Source organism: Pseudochaenichthys georgianus, chromosome 14 (assembly GCF_902827115.2).
Source record: "Pseudochaenichthys georgianus chromosome 14, fPseGeo1.2, whole genome shotgun sequence".
NCBI classification, from domain to species: Eukaryota; Metazoa; Chordata; class Actinopteri; order Perciformes; family Channichthyidae; genus Pseudochaenichthys; species Pseudochaenichthys georgianus.
In genome coordinates this window covers 22081038-22102061 of record NC_047516.1, presented here as the reverse complement: position 1 = coordinate 22102061, position 21024 = coordinate 22081038, and the positions used below count along the sequence as shown (strand labels likewise).

General features: G+C 41.2%; 1 protein-coding gene across 2 annotated transcripts; it reads left to right on the top strand.

The window, feature by feature from the left end:
• Window positions 1-11: 11 nt before the first annotated feature.
• On the top strand, window positions 12-17169 carry LOC117458782 (histone acetyltransferase KAT5-like). Of its 2 annotated transcripts, XM_034099446.2 has the most exons (16): window positions 12-89; window positions 170-236; window positions 1935-2003; window positions 2120-2256; window positions 4712-4780; window positions 4866-5057; window positions 6230-6394; window positions 7222-7296; window positions 9232-9300; window positions 9545-9793; window positions 10231-10320; window positions 10425-10565; window positions 10676-10769; window positions 12823-12982; window positions 13075-13156; window positions 15401-17169. In XM_034099446.2, the coding sequence occupies exons 1-16, from the start codon at window positions 60-62 to the stop codon at window positions 15533-15535; spliced, it is 1824 nt and encodes a 607-aa protein (XP_033955337.1). In that variant the 5' UTR covers window positions 12-59; the 3' UTR covers window positions 15536-17169. The 2 variants fall into 2 exon arrangements, with proteins under 2 accessions (XP_033955337.1, XP_033955338.1); XM_034099447.2 differs by lacking the exon at window positions 6230-6394 and having other exon boundaries at window positions 15401-17168.
• Window positions 17170-21024: the final 3855 nt, after the last annotated feature.

The following is a 21024-nucleotide window of genomic DNA, read 5'->3' as shown; positions in this document are numbered from 1 at the left end:
TAAGTCGTCTTTGTTGTGGACCGGCATTTTCCCACAACACCCTGCTGCTGCTCTCACAGATGACGAAAATGGCGGACAACGCATCATCGGTAGGTTTTCGGGCCATATTATTTTATTTTAGAGCCATTGACCACTTTCAGGGTGCAAATTAACATGTTATTTCTGACAGGTGGATATCGTTGAGGGCTGCCGCCTCCCCGTTCTTCGTAAAAACCAGGAACACGAAGACGAATGGCGTAAGTATTGTGCGGTTGTTTTCCCGTGCTAAGCTAGCTAATGCTAACTAGCGGACCTCAGCTGTTGTTATCAGACGGCCTCAGTCGGAGCGGTGTAAACACACGGGGCACACATGTCGCTTTGCAATGTGACTCTAGTTAACTTAAATACTTGCCAGAGCCACCAGTAAATCCGTATTATACTAGCTAGCTAGCTCCCAGGGACATTTTTATAAACTACTTTGTTGGGAAAGACTTACTTGAGCGAAATCCACCTGACAGCAGGCTGTTGTTTACAAATGTAAAACGGATTTTTCAAGTGATGTGTTTGGTTTTTTTAATGCAGTTTGGCTCACTCAAAAGAGTTTAAGTGCTCTTATTTGTTATGATAGGTCGAAAGATGAGAAAAGTTAGAGCCACATAAAAATCAGTCTGTCATTTCAGTAACACTTTCTCAGTTAACTGTCATTGTTAAGCTTCATAAAGGTCCTCCTAACATCTCAGCAAAACACAAAGAAATACACACGATTTGACCCTTTGACACAAGTTTCAACCTCATGTTGAAGTTTGTTTTTGGCAGTGCTTGTCAAACGTTTTAGCTTAAGGTTGTCTTTACTTCCCCCTGTTACAGGTTGCATGTGTCTAGATGAGCATTGGGATTTATGATCTTATCTTTATTTAAATCAATGTATAATAGAGGTATAACTATCCACTCATATGCAATCTAAAAGTTTAAAACTTTCATACATCATTTGTGTATCAATTCTTTTTTTCTTTCACCTTCTTAATTGAATGTTTTTGCAATCAAATATATGATAATGGCCATACCGCTGACCCGTAGGTATGTTTGGACACATTTCAACAACATAAAACTCACATAAAACCATATTGTTCAACACACCGTAGACATTATATAAGCAAATCACAAACAATTGTGATTATGCTGCGTTAGGAGTTGTTGGGAGGTGCACTGTTTACAGTGTAGTTTGTGCAATGAGAAGGTTAAATAGGGGAAGTGCATTATGTGTAAGGTATGGACACAATAGGGATATGTGCAATTTGACGGACACTATGCATAGGTGCAATAGGGAAAGTGCAATATTGATTTGTGTATGAATACAGTAGGGAACGTGCAATATTTTATTTATGTAAAAATACAATAGGGAAAAGTACAATATTTGATTATGTATGAATGCAATAGGGAAAGTGCAATTTGATTATGTATGTGCAATAGGGAAAGTGCTGGACCTGTATGTTTCTTGTTTGTTTCTTTGCCATGTGATATGTGATCTCTGTTCTGTATCTATGACTGATTGACCTGAATGTTTTATGTGTATTATCTCGATGCCCAAGACACATTTCTCCTAAGGGAGACAATAAAGCTACATCTTATCAAATGCATCCAAACTGACAAACGAGTTGAGCTGGGGTGCAGATACATTACAATACAATTAATTTGCCTGTTTTCCATACAAGATTTTATCAAGAGCAAGGGTCCATCATAACCATAGATGTATGCAAGTGAGGCTAAGTCTTCTTTTTTATATTTCAATTATTTCCGCAGCATTTGTAGTACCTTGTGTCGCCTTAGATCTATTTCACAGTAAGGAATTGTTGTTAAGCATGATGGTAGATCATCAACGTTTTAGCAGCTATTTCATCATTTTGTTAATTGAAATAACCTTTGTTTTATTTGACATATCTCTTTTGTCCTCGCAGCATTGGCTGAAATTCTAAGCGTGAAGGAAGTCTCCTCGAGAAAGCTTTACTATGTTCACTACATTGACTGTGAGTACAGCTTGTGTCACTTCTTGTTTCTTCTGAGGAACTTTACTTGTAACAATCATTTTACAGACTCAATGAAATGACACTGACAGCTAATGCCTTCTTGTTTGCGTTTTAAGTCAACAAGCGCCTGGATGAGTGGGTCACAGGAGACCGGCTGGACATGAAGAAGCTTCAGTTCCCAAAGAAAGAAGCTAAAACGCCAACCAAGAACGGTCTTCCAGGATCCCGCCCCGGGTCCCCAGAGAGAGACGTGGTAAGCCCGTGCTCTGCCACATGTTCATCTCATACCCTGAAACACTTCATCCCAGTGTTTCCGCCAGACCAGGGCTGAAAGGGCGTCCACCCTGAGAGCGGGGGGGGACGTCACGTCGTGTCACGTCCCTTATACTATCTCTTTACGTCTCCCTGCCGACAGGGACACCCCTCCTGGCATGGTCCTTGGAAGATGCAGCGGGTTTTTTTTTTTTTCGTCACAGGAACACGCTTTGCTGGTGGCGAAAATACTTCTTTGCCCCTCCAACAGAGCGATGTCCTTGTCCTTTTTCCTTTTCGTCATTTCAAGCGATAAAAACTTGATCTTCTCTCAAATTATTTATTTTTTGGACGCCCTCGGCTCGAGTTCAGGGCTGAATAAGAGCATCAAATGACGGCAAGACGCCCCCTGGCGGAAACGCTGTTTCATCACCAACTCGGCTTTTGTCAGCATCTTATTTACCATTGTGAGGACACTAGTTCATACGGTGGCCTTCATTTTACATCCCAGCATGTTTGACGACCGACACTGAGAAGTGTTCAAACCTGTGGATGCTATTGCTGTTAGAAAAGTTGAGTCGAGTTAATGTCAATCTCAATCACTGTGTTATAAGTAATTCTAAGTGGGTATACTATCTGTGTGGTGTAGATGGAAATACATGTATATTCATATTCATCTTTAGCTACTAGAGAAAACACAGACAAAAAGTTTTTACAAGTTAATCGTTTTAACTGGTGGTTGGTTTGCAAAAATTATTAGCAAATATGTGGTCGTTTTAGTATAAAAATGTTCCGTCAATACATGATGCATTTGATAGCCGACGGGAAGCAGGATTATATGTGTTGTCTTTTATTTGTAACCCTGCCTCAACACTTATCTTTTGCAAAACCTCTACGAAGTGTTCAATATTTAAAGAAACACTTACTCCTCTTATTTCGATTTCCACTCAAACTGTTTAATTGCTGTTTTTCTTGATGCACAACAATATGTACGTTGTGATCACCGGGATCAGTATCGTCCGATCAGTATCGTCCGGTCCGATCATAGGGGGGGGGGGCTATGGGGATCTTCCATTTAAAGTGATGTTTAAAACTCAGTTACCGGGGCTCATTTTTATATTGCTTCAGTTTATAATCGTAACGGATCGAAAAGTTTAGATTAACTTTTCAATACATGATGCTCTTCCACAAACAACATCATTATTACATTCAAATGAAGTACATTATTCAAGTTTACATTAACTTTGGAGAATAACACGGGAGAAATGAGCGGAAGCGCTCTCTTTTTCCCTCTCTCTCCCCCTCTCCCTCTCCCCCTCTCTCTCTCTCTCCTGACAGCCTGTCAGTATCGTCTCATGCAGCTCACTGATCCAGTAATGAGTGACCCGACAGTGAAGAATAAATATATTTACAACTAGTTTAGCTTGTTCCAGAGGTAGATAAAATAGCTAAGTGTGTTAGGTCTAACTCTTAGGCCCAATCCCAAACCGCCCCCTACACCCTACCCCTACACCCTACCCCTACACACTACCCCTCCGAGGGTCCGCCATATTAAGTGCTGTTCCAAACCAACGAGTGTGGAGGGGGAGGGGGCTATCAAGCCCTCAAACAGCGAGTCTGCAGCGGTGCTGACTGGAGACCGGTCTCTACCTGACCGGAGTCACGCTGTGTGTGTCCGTCAGGAAACAAGCTGTTTACAAGTAGTTCCAGCAAACATCCACTGATAAACTGCGATGTTAACGACCTCATGATGACCTCATATGTTTTAACTTAGGATCAAACCTGTGTTTAGTCTAGAAAAAGGTAAATGTGTGCATTTTATTATAAAGTTGTGTATATTTACAGACCGTTGCAAAAACTAAGAAGCTTATAAACATCAGGTTTAAAACTAAAAGAGCTTTGAAACACAATGAAAGATGTTTGGAGTTTTATTTGAGTTATTCATTTAAATCTTTTGTCAAAGAGATGCTGATTTGAAACCGTTGTTACATACAGTTACGGCACTTCCTGTTTCTGCCGGAGAGAGGGGAGGCCGTCCCAAAGCTTGCCGCTGTATTTATACCCTTAACCCTTAATGGAGGGAACTTCATGGAGCTGCGAGTGCGGCTACAGACGGAGTTCACTCCGTCACGGAGGGTTAGGGTTGGGGGGGTGATTTGGGATTGGGCCTTGGTGTGTGTTTTGCTCCGCTCACCGGGCCGTCACAGCGGGCGGAGCTGCATACCGCTATTTAATTGTCTTTTTCGGACACCTTCAAATACTGCCAGACCGGTGAAGCCATTTTGGCGAGCTTGTTTTGCCGCGCACAGAGAAAAGTGTCATGTATTTTACGTCATGTGATCGGCTCCCCCGATCGGCCTTTATAGAGAGCACCGATCGAGAGTGAATATCGGCGGCCGATTGATCGGAGCATCCCTAGTTTATATGAATGTTAACCTTTTCCCTGTTTATTTCAGAGGAAGAGTTTAGAGCTCAACGCACAGACGGCCTCGGCTCCATCCAGAGGGAAAACTCTCCCCACACCGGTACGACTTGAATCCACAGCTTGTAGAAATGTCTGAGACCTTGTTTGAACTTGGTGCTAACCTTTATCTTGTTCTGATCACACAGCTCTCGGCTCACAATGAACTGCACGCCACTCCAGAAATAAACAACCATGATATCAAAAAAGAAGAGCCTGATCCGGTGGTGCAGATCACTCCGAGAAGTGATTTAACAAACAACGTGTCCAAATGTTTGTCGGGTGTTTGCACTGGACTCGTAAAGCCACACTTCAACAACAACTTCCCCAAATCCTTCAAGGTAGCTGCTCTCTCTGTGTCTCACCTTTCACCTTGTGCTGGAGACGGATTGTTTCAGGAGCTTTTATGATCTGGAGGCGTAAGACTGAATGATGAAACCCTTAGCTTAAAGGGGACCTATCATGCAACATGCACTTTTTGATGTTTTTTATACATAAATATGTGTCCCCCGGTGCGTCAGGGAACTCACGCGGCGTCACTGTGGACCTCTGTGTCGCCTGTCAGCGCAACTTGCATGATGCCGTTTAAACAATATAATAATAAAGGGCGGTGCCGGCCGCCAGCGAACCGATCCGGCCTTTCTGCGCGTCTGTCACTCAAATGCGGGACATAGTCTCAATTTGTGGGACGCGGGACAAATAATAAAAAAGCTGTGTGTGCAAAGCAGGACACCTGGTCACCCTACACACAGACACACACACACACACACACACACACACACACACACACACACGGTGCTGCCCCTCTCACACACACACACACACACACGCTTCAAATCAAGTTGCATAAATGCTTGAGCTACGTTTTTATTATAATTACCGTGAAATCTGCCCATTATGTTTTCGTCATTATTACAACAAATACACACTTGCAACTGATAACACTGGCAATGATTTTATATTTATTAGACTATTAAAAAAAATCATGCTTCAAATAAGTGGGGGTACGGCGTACCCCCGCGTCCAACGCCCACTACACCACTAAAATGCATGATCTGTTTTTTGAGCAAAACATATTTATCTATATATCTGAGACCCATAATATATGCCTTAAAATAGCATGATGGGTGCACTTTAAAGAAGCCTATCTAAAATATACCCACAGATCCTTAAAAAGTATTTAGAGACAATTAATATGATGTAAAAATAAGACCATAATTGGTGTTAAAATGTTTAAAAAGTACTTGGGAATTGGTATTTTAGGAATTAGGTAACACTCTTCCCAAAAAATATTGGTAACCAATATTTTGTAGCCAAAGTGTGCAAATTTGAGTTCAAAATATAATTCTGAGTGGCATACATTTTTCTTTTTAAATTTGAAAACCCGAACATGCCTCTGATTTGACTGGAAACAGTTCGTTTGGAGAAAAACATTTCTTACATTTTTTTTTTCTCCATTTGTTTTATTTGTACTTATTTGAAGACAAATGCCTGACACTGATTGTTTTTCCAGAAGAGGAAAGTAGAGGCCGTTCCCGTGGCGACGCAGGTCCCCCCGGCCACCCCCGTGCCGTCGCCGCAGAGTTCAGCCGAAGCCTCTCAGGCGGCGGTGTTTCCTGCCGTGAGAGAAACCTTCAAGTCCCGTGAAGACAATGAATCCATCGCCTCGCTCACTACAGTAAAGACACGCCCCTAAACATTCATCTGTTTGTCATCTTGCAATCTACTAATTTATATAAATAGTTATCACCATATATTCGTCTTAATATTTAATTTCACATTCTGTTCTTGTATATATCATATTCTATTGACATGTATATTAGGGCTGCACGATATTGGAAAAACTGACATTGCGATATTTTCTTCCCCTGCGATATGACAAAATACAGGAATTGAAGAAAATACATTTTTATTTGTCCGTAAACCGTCCTTTCTTGAACTTTAATGCTATACAATTGGTATTTTTCAAACTATATTTAACCGGATGAAGGATTTTAGTCATGGACGTCTGGATCTTAAGTTATCAGAGCAACAAGCTGAGCTAGCGCGGTTATCCTGCTGTGATCCGATCACTCACTCACTCACTCCTGTACCGCTGACTCCAGTACCGCTGACATGAGAGCCGCGCGAGTTTTCCTTTTGTAGCAAGCAGCAAAAGAATTGTAACATGAAGTGTTGGAGTTAATTTGCCTCCTTAATATCGCACGCCGTAAAAAAAAAACCGCACGTCCTGCGATGTGAATATTGCGCATGCGCATAACGCGATTATCGACACGATATATCGTGCAGCCCTAATGTATATAGACTTCTTGCACAATTTTGTATTTGTATTTTTAATTTATGTTGCATTGTTGGAGGAGCTCGGTAAGAAGAATCTCATTGCCATTTCTACTCTGTAGCCAATGGGCAATGACAATAAAACCGTAGAATCTTGAATCTTGTGGACATTTTTGTATTATTTTTTTCTTGGCTAATTCGCCACTTATCTTTGTATCATATCGACAGAACGGGACCGCCAGACGACTCATCCCCCCGCAGCCCGGGAGGAAGAGGAAAGCCAACTGTGGGGGAGCGGACGAGGTGTGTATCTTCAATATTTAAAATGTTACAGGCATCTTATTATTTTCTTGTTTTAAGTGTTTACCACGTCTCTGCTGCTTTTTGGTTTTGAAGATGCATTATTTCTAGGGCTGTCAACTAACATTTTTTAACGCCACACATTATTTTAACGCGCGATTAACGCATGTGTATTTGTCCTCGGTCCGCCCGTAGTTTCAGAGCCCAAAGCTTGACGGTGGTGGTGTTGTTGTTGTTGTTGTTAGTTGGATGGTGGGAGATTCTAGCAAGAGATATGGATACAAAAAAAGGTGTTTTAAACAGCAAGCCAAGCACAGAGCTGATGCCGACGAGCCCCCGCTCGCTTGCGGCAGACCACGCTTGAAAGTTTGCCGGGGAGACGCCTGGACAACAACAGCGATAGCTAAATGGGGGCTACAGCTTAACATTGTAAAGGACGAGGGGCTGCGTTAGATCATTCGGATCGCATGCAACGTGTCGACTGCACATCACAGCGCATTATTTTGACCCACTGTGAGAACTTCAGTCTCATGCTTTGATTGAAGATGAAGACAGAGGAGCGGCATTTTGCCGACAACTGTAAACAGGCTTGTCTGTTTGAGCAACTGGCTCAGTGCACAGAAGTACACGGGGTTGGGAGAGAGTGTGGAGTTGTGGAGAGAGAGAGAGGTTCCAGGTTGTTGTGTTGAAAATATTCAGGAGAATATTAGTCATTGTTCCAATGATAATAAACAAACATTAGCATAAAGCATATTTGTCCACTCATATGTTGATAAGAGTATTAAAAACTTGAAAAATATTCCTCGAAGGTACATTTAGATCAGAAAAAAAATGTGCGATTAAATATTTTAATGGACAGCCCTAATGATTTCATCTTTTTGTTTTGAATGTTCAAACTAAAACATTGAAACATTAAAAACTTCTTTCAATTCAAGCCAAATTGATCACAAATACTGCCTGAATAAAATGGAGAATTATTATTAAAGTTATTTCATTTTCAACTTTGAGAAAAGTCCAAATATTTTTTCTCACGTTATTGTTTTTATCGTCCTTTACCCTTATCTTTTTTCGACATGCTATGAATTCCATATTTTCCAATTCATATTTTGTATTAGTTATATTATGAAAGTGTTTGCTGGATAAGTAATGTCGCATTCAAGCGGTGCATTACACGCCACAGCTGTGAATGTGATTTGATAGCATGATCCTGAGCCTAAAGCATTGTTGGTAGGTTTTACTTGGTTTAAATAATTAGAAATAAACATGACCAGCAACATAGCAGCACATTTTATGTTATGCAAAGTTACATTTGTTTATACTGGCATTTGGTTGATCCAAACACTTGCCAAGTATTTTTGAAAAACTTTTCCAAATGGCTTCCAATGGAGCCTTCCTAGATGGTTTGGTGAAACAAAGCATCTGAGTCAGGTTAGTGATGCTCCATCACATGTTTCTATTACAGGGTGAATCTTAAACTGAAGCTTGACTTTAAAGCAACCCAACGGAAGTTTCATGTAAGTTTAGTTCTTTCACTCGTAGCTCGGGGTGCTAGAGATGGGAGCACGTTGATACGACCTTCCTAGCCGGAGATATGGCCGCATTTTACAATAAACTTCCGTTGGATCGCTTAAAAACAAATATCGAATCTCAATATCTGTCAGAAAAATCGCAATTAGATTATTTCCCCAAATCGTGCAGCCCGAAGTGTTTTCTTTTTACCTCCCTCTTCATTCAATAGAAGCGGGAGGCTAACCCTAACCCTACTACCTCTGATTGAGAATATGATGCTGAACCCACTCTGGATTGTTCTAAACCAAATGTGACACTGAACTTAAATTCTGCTTTCAATCAAACCAAACTGTTCAGTGTCAATAAGAACCGTTTTATCCCCCTTTTTTGTTTCCAAAAGCAAGTCTTTTTTTTCTCTCTTTCTGCTAGATGATAAAGGTTTTGCAGTATAACAACAACAACCCTCAAAGTGCCAGTGTCTTTCTACCACCACCAGAGGTCTGTTTCACTTCCTGTTATTGGTCGTTGGTTGTGTGTTACTGTGCAAATTCACCAATAAAACAGGTGCTGCTTACCCCAGACCAGTCCTTTTAGTAACACGTACAGCCACTGTGATTCTACACCATTTAAAGAAATCTAGATCTGTAGAAATGCAATTCCATTTGATCAAGCAGCTTTTTGTGTTTTAGCACAATTAATCTGAAATAACTTAGTGTCAACAATGTCGATTTTTCACCATCAGGATTCGCAGGACAGTTCTGACGGCGTCCCGACGGCGCCCCGCATGACGGGCAGTCTGGTGTCGGACCGTAGCCATGACGACATTGTAACCCGCATGAAGAACATCGAGTGTATAGAGTTGGGACGCCACAGGCTGAAGCCCTGGTACTTCTCTCCGTACCCGCAGGAACTCACCACGCTGCCCATCCTCTACCTCTGTGAATTCTGTCTCAAGTACCTCAAAAGCCTCAAGTGTCTCCAGAGGCATTTGGTAAGAATCCTCAGCGTGTCTCCATCTCTAAGATAAGATAAGATGGACCTTTATTAATCCCCGTGGGGCAATTCAGTAGTTCAACAGCAACAGGGTAATATTGAAAAACATGATAAAGTCAAAGATAACACATTTAAAATAATAAATAGCTATAAAATAAGAAATTCATGAAAATGAACACATATACATATTTGGTCATGTGTACATATTATTTACACGTGTGTATGAAAACAGTGTGTATTTACGCGTCAGTCTGTTGCTTCTTATTGGTGTATTTTGTGGCGGAAGTACAGCGCCACTTACAGGCCCGGCATATGTACTACAGCGCTTTCGAGCGGTCTCGTGTGAACGGAAAACTTTTTTGATATCGTATTCGGTTCGTTTGCGTGTAAATGGGGTCTTAGATCGTTGCACTCATCCTCCTGTTTCTTTCACAGACAAAATGCCATCTCAGACATCCGCCGGGCAACGAGATCTACCGCAAAGGCACCATCTCTTTTTTTGAGATTGACGGCAGGAAAAACAAAGTGAGATTTTTATCTATCTATCTATCTAATATCTATTTGTCTATTTTTCACAAAAGTCATGTTTTTTTTATCGTGTTACTGATTGTCTGTTTATGTTTTTCCAGAATTATTCCCAGAACCTGTGTTTACTCGCTAAATGTTTCCTGGACCACAAAACCTTGTATTACGACACAGACCCTTTCCTATTCTATGTGATGACCGAGTATGACTCAAAAGGCTTCCACATAGTGGGATACTACTCTAAGGTACACACGTTATGCAAATCTCTTTGTGAAGTTCACTTAATACAGCTTGGAAAAAGTGCAATATCTAAACAAACCCCAAACTAAATTATATTTCTCTTTTCTGCACACAGGAAAAAGAGTCGACTGAAGATTATAACGTGGCCTGCATCCTGACGTTGCCCCCCTACCAGCGGAGGGGCTACGGCAAACTGCTCATCGAGTTCAGTAAGTGTGGTATTAAAAAACAGAGGCACAATGTTCAGTAAATATATGTATATTCAAATTCAAATAGCTTTATTGGCATGGCCATAATGACTTAGTGTTGCCAAAGCTTTATACAATTACAACAAACATCCATATATTTGTAATGTAATGTTGTTGTCTTAAACATTTTGAACAAAAGCAGAATAACGTGTTCTTTACATGGACAGTTTTTGAACTAAAAACAGGGCTGTTTCTTCCTATAAGCCAGGGGTGTCAAACTCAAGGCCCTGGGGCCAAATACGGCCCGCGACTTCATTGTATGTGGCCCACAAGAGCTTGCAAAGAACATAATATGTTTATTATACGCTTTACAGAAGCACGTTGCCCATGAATACATGTCCCACAATGCATCTCAAATTTGACTTTTTTTCTCAGAATTTGCCTTTTTTTCACACTGTCACTTATTCTTTTTTTATTAGGCCTTTTTCTCCAGAATTTGGCTTTTCTTTTTAAATCATTTTGTGACATTCTCACTGAAGAGACTTGCAATTACTTGCTCTAGACTTCTGCTTTCAGACGTAGTTAATTATGAAGTTATTACCCTATCCGATAATGATCCAATGCAGAGGCAATACTGTCATATAATACATTATTTTTAGAGCCGGGACTCGATTAAAAAAATTAATCTAATTAATTAGAGGCTTTGTAATTAATTAATCGAAATTAATCGCATTTTTAATCAAATATACATATTTGACCAGAGAACAGTCGAGTGCAATCCTGTGAGCCAGGGAGTTGGTCATTTTCTCAGACGTGGACTTACTTATCCTGGCCCTGAAACAGTCATCTGGTTGAGTGTGGGTTGGGTCAGGGTGTGGTTCCTTGCACTCGGAGTCGGGCTAACGTCCACGCTAGCTGCTACATGCTTTGCATTTACGTGATACTTTAGGCTTGATGTGCTGCGGTGATATGCAAATTCTTTTTTGCATAATTTGCACACAACCGTGCTCTTGTCGACGCTTCCATCCGTCCGTTTTTTAAAACAAAATTTCCCATCCACGGGGCCGACCAAAGCGGTCTCATCAGCTTGTTCGTTCATGTTTGACTATTGTTCACCGTGGTTTGTTGTTGTTTGAAGCCCCATGCTGAAGTCATGAACGTTAGTTGGTGCTCCAGTATAATCGGTACGCCTGAAACTCATCCAGTGAGAAACGTTCCGCTGTGCAAAAATAAGTGCGATTAAAAATTTTTGTGTAATTAATTAATCTTAATTAACGCGTTAAAGTCCCGGCCCTAATTATTTTATATATATTATATATTTATATATGTATTTTTATATAGTCTTGAAGTTACAACCGGCCCTTTGAGTGCGACCTTGATGCTGATCTGGCCCGAAATGAAATTGAGTTTGACCCCCCTGCTATAGGCAGACTATGCAGATGCATAGGGCCCCCACGGCCACTAGGGGCCCCCCCAAGCTATAAAAATCAAATGTAGGATATAAACACAACTAAACTGCAACGATAGCAAAGCTGTGGCTTGTTTGTGGGGAAATAAAGTCCAAATCATCATTGGGCTGTCAGCCAATGAGTGACGTCTGAGGAAGATGAAAAATGTAAATTATACATTGTTGAGAAAATGCTGCATCTCTTGCATTTATTGACGTAGAGGAGCCTTATTGTTTACCTTTTTAATAAAAAAATGTGTAAGTTTCAATTGCTTGGTTTTCGTGAAATCAGCCTGTTTTCCTCTTAAAGTGTAACAGATTGATGCGTCTCCACAGATCCTCTTAAAAGCTTCGGAATTCCCCCCATTGTAGTTTAAAAAACTGTAAAAACTAGGGCCCCCAAACAGCATCTTGCATAGGGCCCCCAAAAAGCTAGAAACGGCCCTGACTAAAAAACACACCGTCCCCTTTCTTAACCCCGTAAAGATATAAAAATAATGCAACATATATCATATAGGCGCTAATGCATCTACATCATTCTTATATATACATCCAGTTTTAAGGTATTTTCTGTGTTTTCCTCACCTTGTAGTCGTGTCATCTGTTCTCTCTGTGTGTTTCTGTCAGGTTACGAGCTGTCGAAGGTAGAAGGGAAGACGGGCACTCCGGAGAAGCCGCTCTCTGACCTCGGCCTTCTGTCCTATCGCTCCTACTGGTCCCAGACCATCCTGGAAATACTCATGGAACTAAAACCGGACAACGGAGAAAGGCCGCAGATCACCATCAAGTATGTGACTCTTGGCGTTTAATCTCCACCTTGGAAATCACGTATATAACAGCAGTTTAATGATTGACTCTGACTTTGCTTTAACCCTCCAGTGAGATCAGTGAGATCACAAGTGTAAAGAAAGAAGACGTCATTTCAACGCTGCAGTACCTCAACCTCATCAACTATTACAAGGTGAGAAATAGAGTCTGTGATTGCCCTTTCTGATTGTGTCTGCGACATTGAGGTGTATCAATTAACTACTTTCCTGTGTAAATAAACATGGCAGCAGACGCCTCTCTGCTTACTTTAACTTGGCATGGAAGGCTTTCTGAAAAGGCTTGCAAATAGGTGAATGTAAATGAATGAACAAAAGAGGTTTTGTCTCGATGGCTTACACCGAAAACACTACAAACACTTGGGCCGTCGTTTCATATCGACCAATCATCGTTACTAGAGATCACAGATAAGGGATCCGAATAGGCAGGCGCGTTCACACCGCAGTACTTTTCCCACAAAGGTTCATGAGAACTTAGTTCAAGAGAACTCTTTAGTTCTCATGAACTAAGTACAGATCGCGTTCACAAGTTCCTGGGGAAGGATTAGGCAAATGAAGCCACTGACGTCACTTCTTCTTCTTCTGCTTTGGGTTTACTGGCAGGCCGCAAACAACTGCACGGCGTATACTGCCGCCCGAAGTCCCCGGCCGGAAGTCCCCGGAGTTGGGGACTGGCTTCAGTAGAAGCTGCTGGGAGTCCCAGCAGCTGTTGGCAGTCCTGTTGGCGTTCTGGCGAGTAAATCGCCAGAACACCAACACCTCCTCATCTCCACCGCTCCCATGTTTTCTTTTGTGTTGCCATAAGTTAGTGTCGCTCCGTTGGTGCGCTGGGCTAATGCTAATAATGCTAATGCGAGGATAATAAAATGGCGGCATCACAAAACTTTTTTGGAGTTTTACGGGGCATGGTTTGCATTCCGCCCAGCCAATCAGACATAGGAACCTTTTTCTCCCACAAAAGTCCCTGCTCTCTAGCAGAAGGGGGGTGAAAAAGGTTTTGATGAACACATTTTAGTTCCGGCTCTTTTTGGTGTGAACGCGACATTTCGGAACTATATCGGAACTAAAGTGGGAAAAGTACTGCGGTGTGAACGAGCCTATTGTTGGTGTGGGGCGGCAGGAGTAGGGGGAGTTAAGAACTTCCAGCATAAACAACTGAGCCAATATAAGTATGTTTTGGATTTCTAAAATGATTAAAGTCCCCTTTAATCTGAATATCGATTGTTGTGAACTTTTCACGTGTAAATAGATCTATTTTCTAAATATATACAAAAACATTCCTAGCAGTAGTTGAGTCTATTTATTCTCTTTAATAAATCATTTATATTTTTATGATGTAAGTCATTTTATTTGAGAAGATTTTGAATGATTCGCTAGAGCAGGGGTTTCAAACTCAAACACACAGTGGGCCAAAATACAAAAATGGGTACCAGTCGAGGGCCGGACTGGTTCAATGTTTATTGCAAAACGTATTGAAATGAACTTATTGCACATATTAAACCTGGAACTAACAAAGCTTAAATTATTGCCTACAACATTAAACATTAAATAATCAGTTGCATTCATTTCTTATGGCTCTATCTGCAGCTTTTCCAGAATCATTTCTTATGATTACATTTTTCCACAGGCCAACAACAGCTTCAAGAAAACTCAAAGAAAAAACCAAACATGCCCTGTTGTCGTGAGAAAAAGTGCAGAAGGAAACATCCTTTAAACTCAGTGTGCTGCTCTGTGATGCTAGTTCAAACAGATACTTGGCATCTCATCTCGGGTGCAAGGTCATCAATGTTTGGGCTCAGGCTCTGAGCGGAGGAGACCCTCAGGATGGAGTGAAGGTGTGCGTGCAATATACCGGGGGGCCAGATCTAATAGTAATTAAACATTGTCCTGCGGGCCGACATTAAATCCACCAAGGGCCTGATTTGGCCCCCGGGCCTTGAGTTTGACACATGTGCTCTACGGCGTGGCTCAACGTCAGATAAAGCATTGAAATGAACAAAATTTTGCTAGCAATACAGTTAATATTATTTGAATAAACAAGTTTTTATGAACTTTAAAAATTGTGAAAAACAGCTATCATGGATAAACGATCTGACCGTCACTGGCCCTGCGCACTTCTTTAATTTCTCTTTACACAGTTTTATGTTCTACTGTTGATTTTAAACCTTACTCCCGTTACTTTTTAATGTAGGGAAAAGCTGCTCAAGATGCTCAAATGAAAATCGCTTAAATTACGGAACTGCTATTCCTAAAAATAACTTGTTGTTTCTACTAACATGACATATTGATTAACCAGTGGGTGTGGTAGTTCCCCCCATAACAATGTTGTAGAAAATGTGATTTTATGTTTCTTAAATTGTTGTTTTGTGTCTTGAATGCAGGGTCAGTACATCCTGACTCTCTCAGAGGACATTGTGGACGGACATGAAAGAGCGATGCAGAAGAGACACTTGCGCATAGATTCAAAATGCCTGCATTTCACACCTAAGGACTGGAGCAAGAGGGGGAAGTGGTAGAAGCCCCCCCCTGGTTCACTGACCCCCCACCCCCAAAACGCCAGTATCAGACTTGAAGCAAATTGTGGATCAGAAAAAGGTTTTTGTCAAAGTTCCTCGCTGAAACCCTTGACTTCTAAACCTTTTTAATCCCAAGGACTCCGCTTTGGATCCACAACTTGTCAATTGTTTTTATTGTGAATATTCTTTATATATTGTGAATTTGAAAAGCTGTCAAAACTTGGGGACAATTCCGAAACGAGTGACACCGCCAACATTTAAAAACCCACCTCCTGCTGCGTAAAAGATCCTGCTCGCGACCAACAGTGCGTTAAAAGTGAAATATGGTGTTGTGTACAAGTGTAAATGGAAGCCTAACATACAGGCCACATAATGGATGTAAGATGGTTTTGGTAAAGAATCTGACTTCTACAGGGATTTGTTGTGAAAAAAACCACTAAGGGAAATTAATTTCTTTTAAATTGAACAAGACATTTTTTTTATTTTCTTTGGCACAAATGCAAGTGTGTGATCTTTGTATTTCGTCCTTTGTATCTGCACCACAAAAAAAGTGGCGTTGAAATGTTCTCGTTGTATATCCCCAAAAAGTCAAATTCCCTGTGTGACTCCATCCAATAACCACTTTAATTGGACTCATACTTCAAATATAGTTAATTACAAAAAGACTTGCAGCACTCCTTAACTACATGACATATCGTTATCATGTTTGATCAGCACTCCAAAATATTTTCATCACTTCTTTTTCGTTTTTATATACATTTTTGTACAAAGTGTGCAGGCTCCCGAAAGTCTCTCATACGCTTCTTCCCCTAAAGTGCACAGAAAACAATACCTTCTGCTTCACAGCTGAGTGTCACAGTGACTCGATGGGAAGCGTATTGTTATTGTGTTAAAGGAGAGAAGTTATAAGATCTCTTTCAGGAGCACAACATTAAAACTGTAAATCCTCATCTCAACGTACAGATAGTAATTTTCAGTTTATTGCGATACTCCTCCAGTGCCTGAATTGTATTGTCTCAAGCAAACAGCGATATGTTCTAGCAGTAATATGGTTCTCTTGTAAAAAATATTCGAATAAACATGCATGGTCATTTCAGGGTTATCTTTTACAGAAGGAGCTCTGCTTAATTTCCCCTATGTTTTAAATAGTTGGAAGTATTTATTGTCTTTTCTTTGTGATCATTCGGGTGATTCTTTATTTTTTCCCCAGACAATTCCCTCGTTATCTGTACAGCGCGCAATGAGACTAATCAAATCCCCAAGTTACACATTGTTTCCTGTACATGTACATACTGAACCTGATTGTACAAAGCTTAGAAGACAGAAGCCATGTTGAACTGTTAGAGGAATGTAAATTTGGTGTACAGTTGTCTTTAGTGTCTTTTTTTACTTCATGTAAAATAACTGGCTGCACAATATCAACAGGAGAAGACGATGTTAATAATAAGTGGTATCTTACTTTCAGTTTGTGTTTCTTGTTTACATGTCACAAAGGATGTTGAGTTTACCTTGTTGAATTTATTTAGTATATCTTTAAGTCAAACAGTCGAGAGTATGATTTGAACGTTTGATATGCTTGTTGAATTGATAAAAAACAACCTTAAAATGCATAAAAGTGTCCTGAATATGTCTTTGAATACGATGTTCCCCATTCAGTGCGCATCATATTGGCAGAGAGAACCAGCTTTATGAACTTTAGGTACAGGTAAGAAATCAGACTAATGTATAAATCACTCAAATTAGTAAAGAAAGACATCACTTGTACTGTTACAATTAAAGCCGTGCACAACCGTGTAGAATATATCTTGTGTCTGATCGGGACAGAGTATTATTGGAAACACATTAACAAATTGAAAATCAATGCACTAGCCGTTAGCATGTTAATATAACAGCCACCAGGAGGCAGCATCACACACTGTCCTCCCTGAGTCTGCAGAATTACATTAATGAAGTCAAAATTGGTTAAGAGGCATGCTTGTTGAAAATAAAGTTTAATAATACAACCTAACGTGTTATTCTGCTCCAGCTGTGGAAATTCAAACGACAAATGGACACCTACAGTGGGTCAAATGTGGTTATCCAAGTACAGGTAGGTGGAAAACTAATGAAATGTGATGCTAAACCGAGAACCTTCAGTCGTTTTCGCGGTTAACTTTTGATCCTGCCCAAATACTTTTAAAAATAGGTACAACTGAAACAGTCTAACACGCGGTATTTTAACCTGTGTAGTATAGTTTGATCTCGTTTAAATTAATCTGTATCTCTCTCGGCAGAGCTCAGGCCTGATGCTGTTTCATTTCATGGTTTCAATGATCAGCCTGCCTCAGAATCAGAAACACGTGTATTCAGGGCCGTCCCTCCCTACAGGCCGATCATGCAGACTGCGTGGGGCCTCATCTTGCTTATGCGGCGCAATTATTGTGGCGCGGCACGGTTCCGCTGCCGCGAGGCTCCACTATCAACCCCTCCCCCCGTCGACTCTCGCGAAACAGAGGGCCTCATCTTTGCGTGGAGCCTCCTCATGTTGGCCAGGGATGGCCCTGCGTGTACAAGGTAGGTTAACACATACGAGGAATTTGACTTAGTGTTTTGGTGCATACATGAAAATAAAACAAAACGTTTAAAACACATAGGAGACTATTTATATCTCTGCTCTCTGCTGTGTTTCTCCATCCCGCCAGACCCTTTCCTTCTCCACCTGCAGAGCCACAGCAGGAGACTTTCACACTAATCTAATATCACAGCAGCACCTACTCACCTGGGCAGCTTCTCCTCTTCCTGATTCCTGACTGGAGCCAGATGGTGCGTTATCTGGGCCACTGAGATTATATTCATATGTGGCTTCATGTGTTTTTACTTTACTTTCATTAATTTCTGTTCAATTCAATAGGTTTGTTCTTCAAAACTTGTGACATGTGTTGCCAAAGCACCACAATGAAGCACATTTAACAAAAAACGATTAGTAATTAAACTTATTGGTACAATTTCAAATATTTTAAATGCAAGTCAAACTCAAATACATCTGATAATAGATGTCTTAAAGAGATGTAAGGAGGCTAACATATATATATATATATATATATATGTAATGCTCTAAAGCCAACTCAAGATAATCTACATACAGTATAATACAAAGATGTTTATCAAATAGAGATATATTAATAATAGTAGGGGACTGCTATGAATCTATAAATATTGAAATAAATGAAAACATGGAGGTGGTGGTGCTAAGTATGCATGTAATATGGTTAGTACATGTGTTGTATAGCGTTATATATGTCTATGGCCTATGGTTGTATTTTAAAAACATCAGAGCTGAAGGGATCAGTCAATTAATACATTAAGTCAACACATTTATATCAAGAAAATATGATTGTTTGAGTCACTTTTCAGGGAAACATTTTCCGCTTTTTATTGTCATTATTTGCTGGTTTTCTTAGTTTTTATCAGGATATATAGTAAAGTATGTATTTAGTTTTTTAACAGTTTGACAAAGGTTTGAGAATACGTCTTGGTTGTTATCGTGCTCTAGGTGCAGGAGACCCATGGACTGCCTTTGCACAAACTATAATATTTGTAATGAGACACAACTTCAGAAAGATAAGTGTGTTGCTGAGCTGGAAAGAGTCCTAATGGATTATCTCCACACGGTGTCACTGTAGCACTAAAGGCCCACCATGACCTCTGGCTCAGAGCATCACAAGTTGTGCTCTCGCAAAAATGAATCCCAATAAATCAAGTGTATAATGTATTAAAGGCATCAGAATTCAAATCAGTGCCAGCAAATTCAAACTTCAATTTAATTTAAATCTTTTAGTTCATGTTTGTAAAAAAAAACATGAGTTATGACATGGAAAGGTTAGGTTTCAATTATTAATATCATATCATAATTTGTTTTGTCTTGTATTTCAGATTGGAACAACTCTGAACACGGGAGGAAGTTACAATCTGCAGAGACACCTCCTGACCGCGGATGGACACGCACTGAGTTATTCCTGCTTTTAAGACAACTGGTTATCAACTCGTGCCTCTGTTTTTCTTTCTCTTATCTCCTGAAGGCACACACCACCAGCAACGCAGGCTTCTCCTCCTCCCCCCCAACAGACCACAGCCACTGACCTGGTCACACACACAGCCATATGGTACGTCCAGGACGGGACTCCATGCAGTAATTAGGGGGATGGTGCCGGACACTTGGCCCTGCTGCAGGGGATTCATCTCCTCTCCTTAAAGGCATGAGATGGTTTCTCCCAAATGATCAGGTTTGTGTTTTTTTAAGATGCCGTGACGGAGGGGGAAGGAAAAGGCAAGCTGTGTTGTTACACTGCTGTGCTCTCATTGTCCTGAAGCAGGTTGATTGTTTGTTATGGTCTCGACCCACACTGGCTGCGTTTGGGGAGTACACAGAGGTCTCTACAAATACACACACACACACACACTGCCATTTTAACCTTTGCCCCCGAGTCTGCTTCTGTCTTTATCTCCCTCGTGCAGAAGTGTCGGTTTCGGAAAAGAAAAAAGGACTCTTTAAAGATCGAGACGATGCTTCCCATGAATATACCAGTAAAAGAGAGACACATTGTTGGATCTTGATACAGTGTTGCGTCAGCAGCTAATCTTCCACATTTCTGCGTGTGCTTGTCAACGTTTAGGAAGGGGGATCCCGAGTCCTTGATTCAGCACATTGTTGTCGTTCGCAGTCTTGCCGCTGAGGCATTTTGAGGGCTCAGTTTCAGACACATGGAGCTCTACTCTGTCGGCCGCTGCTGTCCGTCACTGCCTCAACCTCTCTCTGACAAGGAGATGAGGAGGGGGGAGGAGAGAGAGGCTGTGTGTGTGTGTGTGTGTGTGTGTGTGTGTGTGTGTGTGTGTGTGTGTGTGTGTGTGTGTGTGTGTGTGTGTGTGTGTGTGTGTGTGTGTGTGTGTGTGTGTGTGTGAGAGGGAGAGGGAGAGGGAGAGAGAGAGAGAGAGAGAGGAGAAAGAGGGGGTTGGCTTTAGTGCGATGTGAATGGAATAGAATCAGCGCGAGAGGGAGAAAGAGGGAGGAGGAGGACGGCACAAATCAACCTGCCTCTTGACTTCAACAACAGAATAGAGGAGCCGGTAGACACAGAGATCGGGAAGTGTGTGAGTGTCGGTTCTGTTTTATTTGTACGCGTGGAGAGAGGAAGAGAGCGGCAGACAGGAGGAACTGAAGCAGGAGGAGGAGAAAGAGCCTCACCGTGGAGATAGATAGCAGAAAAATGCTGTCATGGGGAGAGAAGGGGAGGGAGTCGGCGGAGAGGAACAGGATGAAACAAGGCAGGGTCGAGCTGAGCTGAAATGTGGAGGTAAGCCTTTTCCTTTCAGTAACGAGGCGACGGAGGATTCACATTCCTTTCTGATGATAATGAAATCAGATGGATGGATCCGCCGCACACCGTGTTTGCCACATACCTCTGTGCAGGCATGCTCTTATACTCAGAGACAATGTGTGAGAGCTGTGTAGA

What these genes read in the sequence shown, in the direction of transcription:
- LOC117458782 (XM_034099446.2), top strand. Translation starts at nt 60, where the DNA reads ATGACGAAAATGGCGGACAACGCATCATCG. An exon ending in TCTTTCTACCACCACCAGAG is followed by an intron (nt 9,301 to 9,544) that starts GTCTGTTTCACT and finishes TTTCACCATCAG; the next exon opens with GATTCGCAGGACAGTTCTGA. An exon ending in ACCTCATCAACTATTACAAG is followed by an intron (nt 13,157 to 15,400) that starts GTGAGAAATAGA and finishes TCTTGAATGCAG; the next exon opens with GGTCAGTACATCCTGACTCT.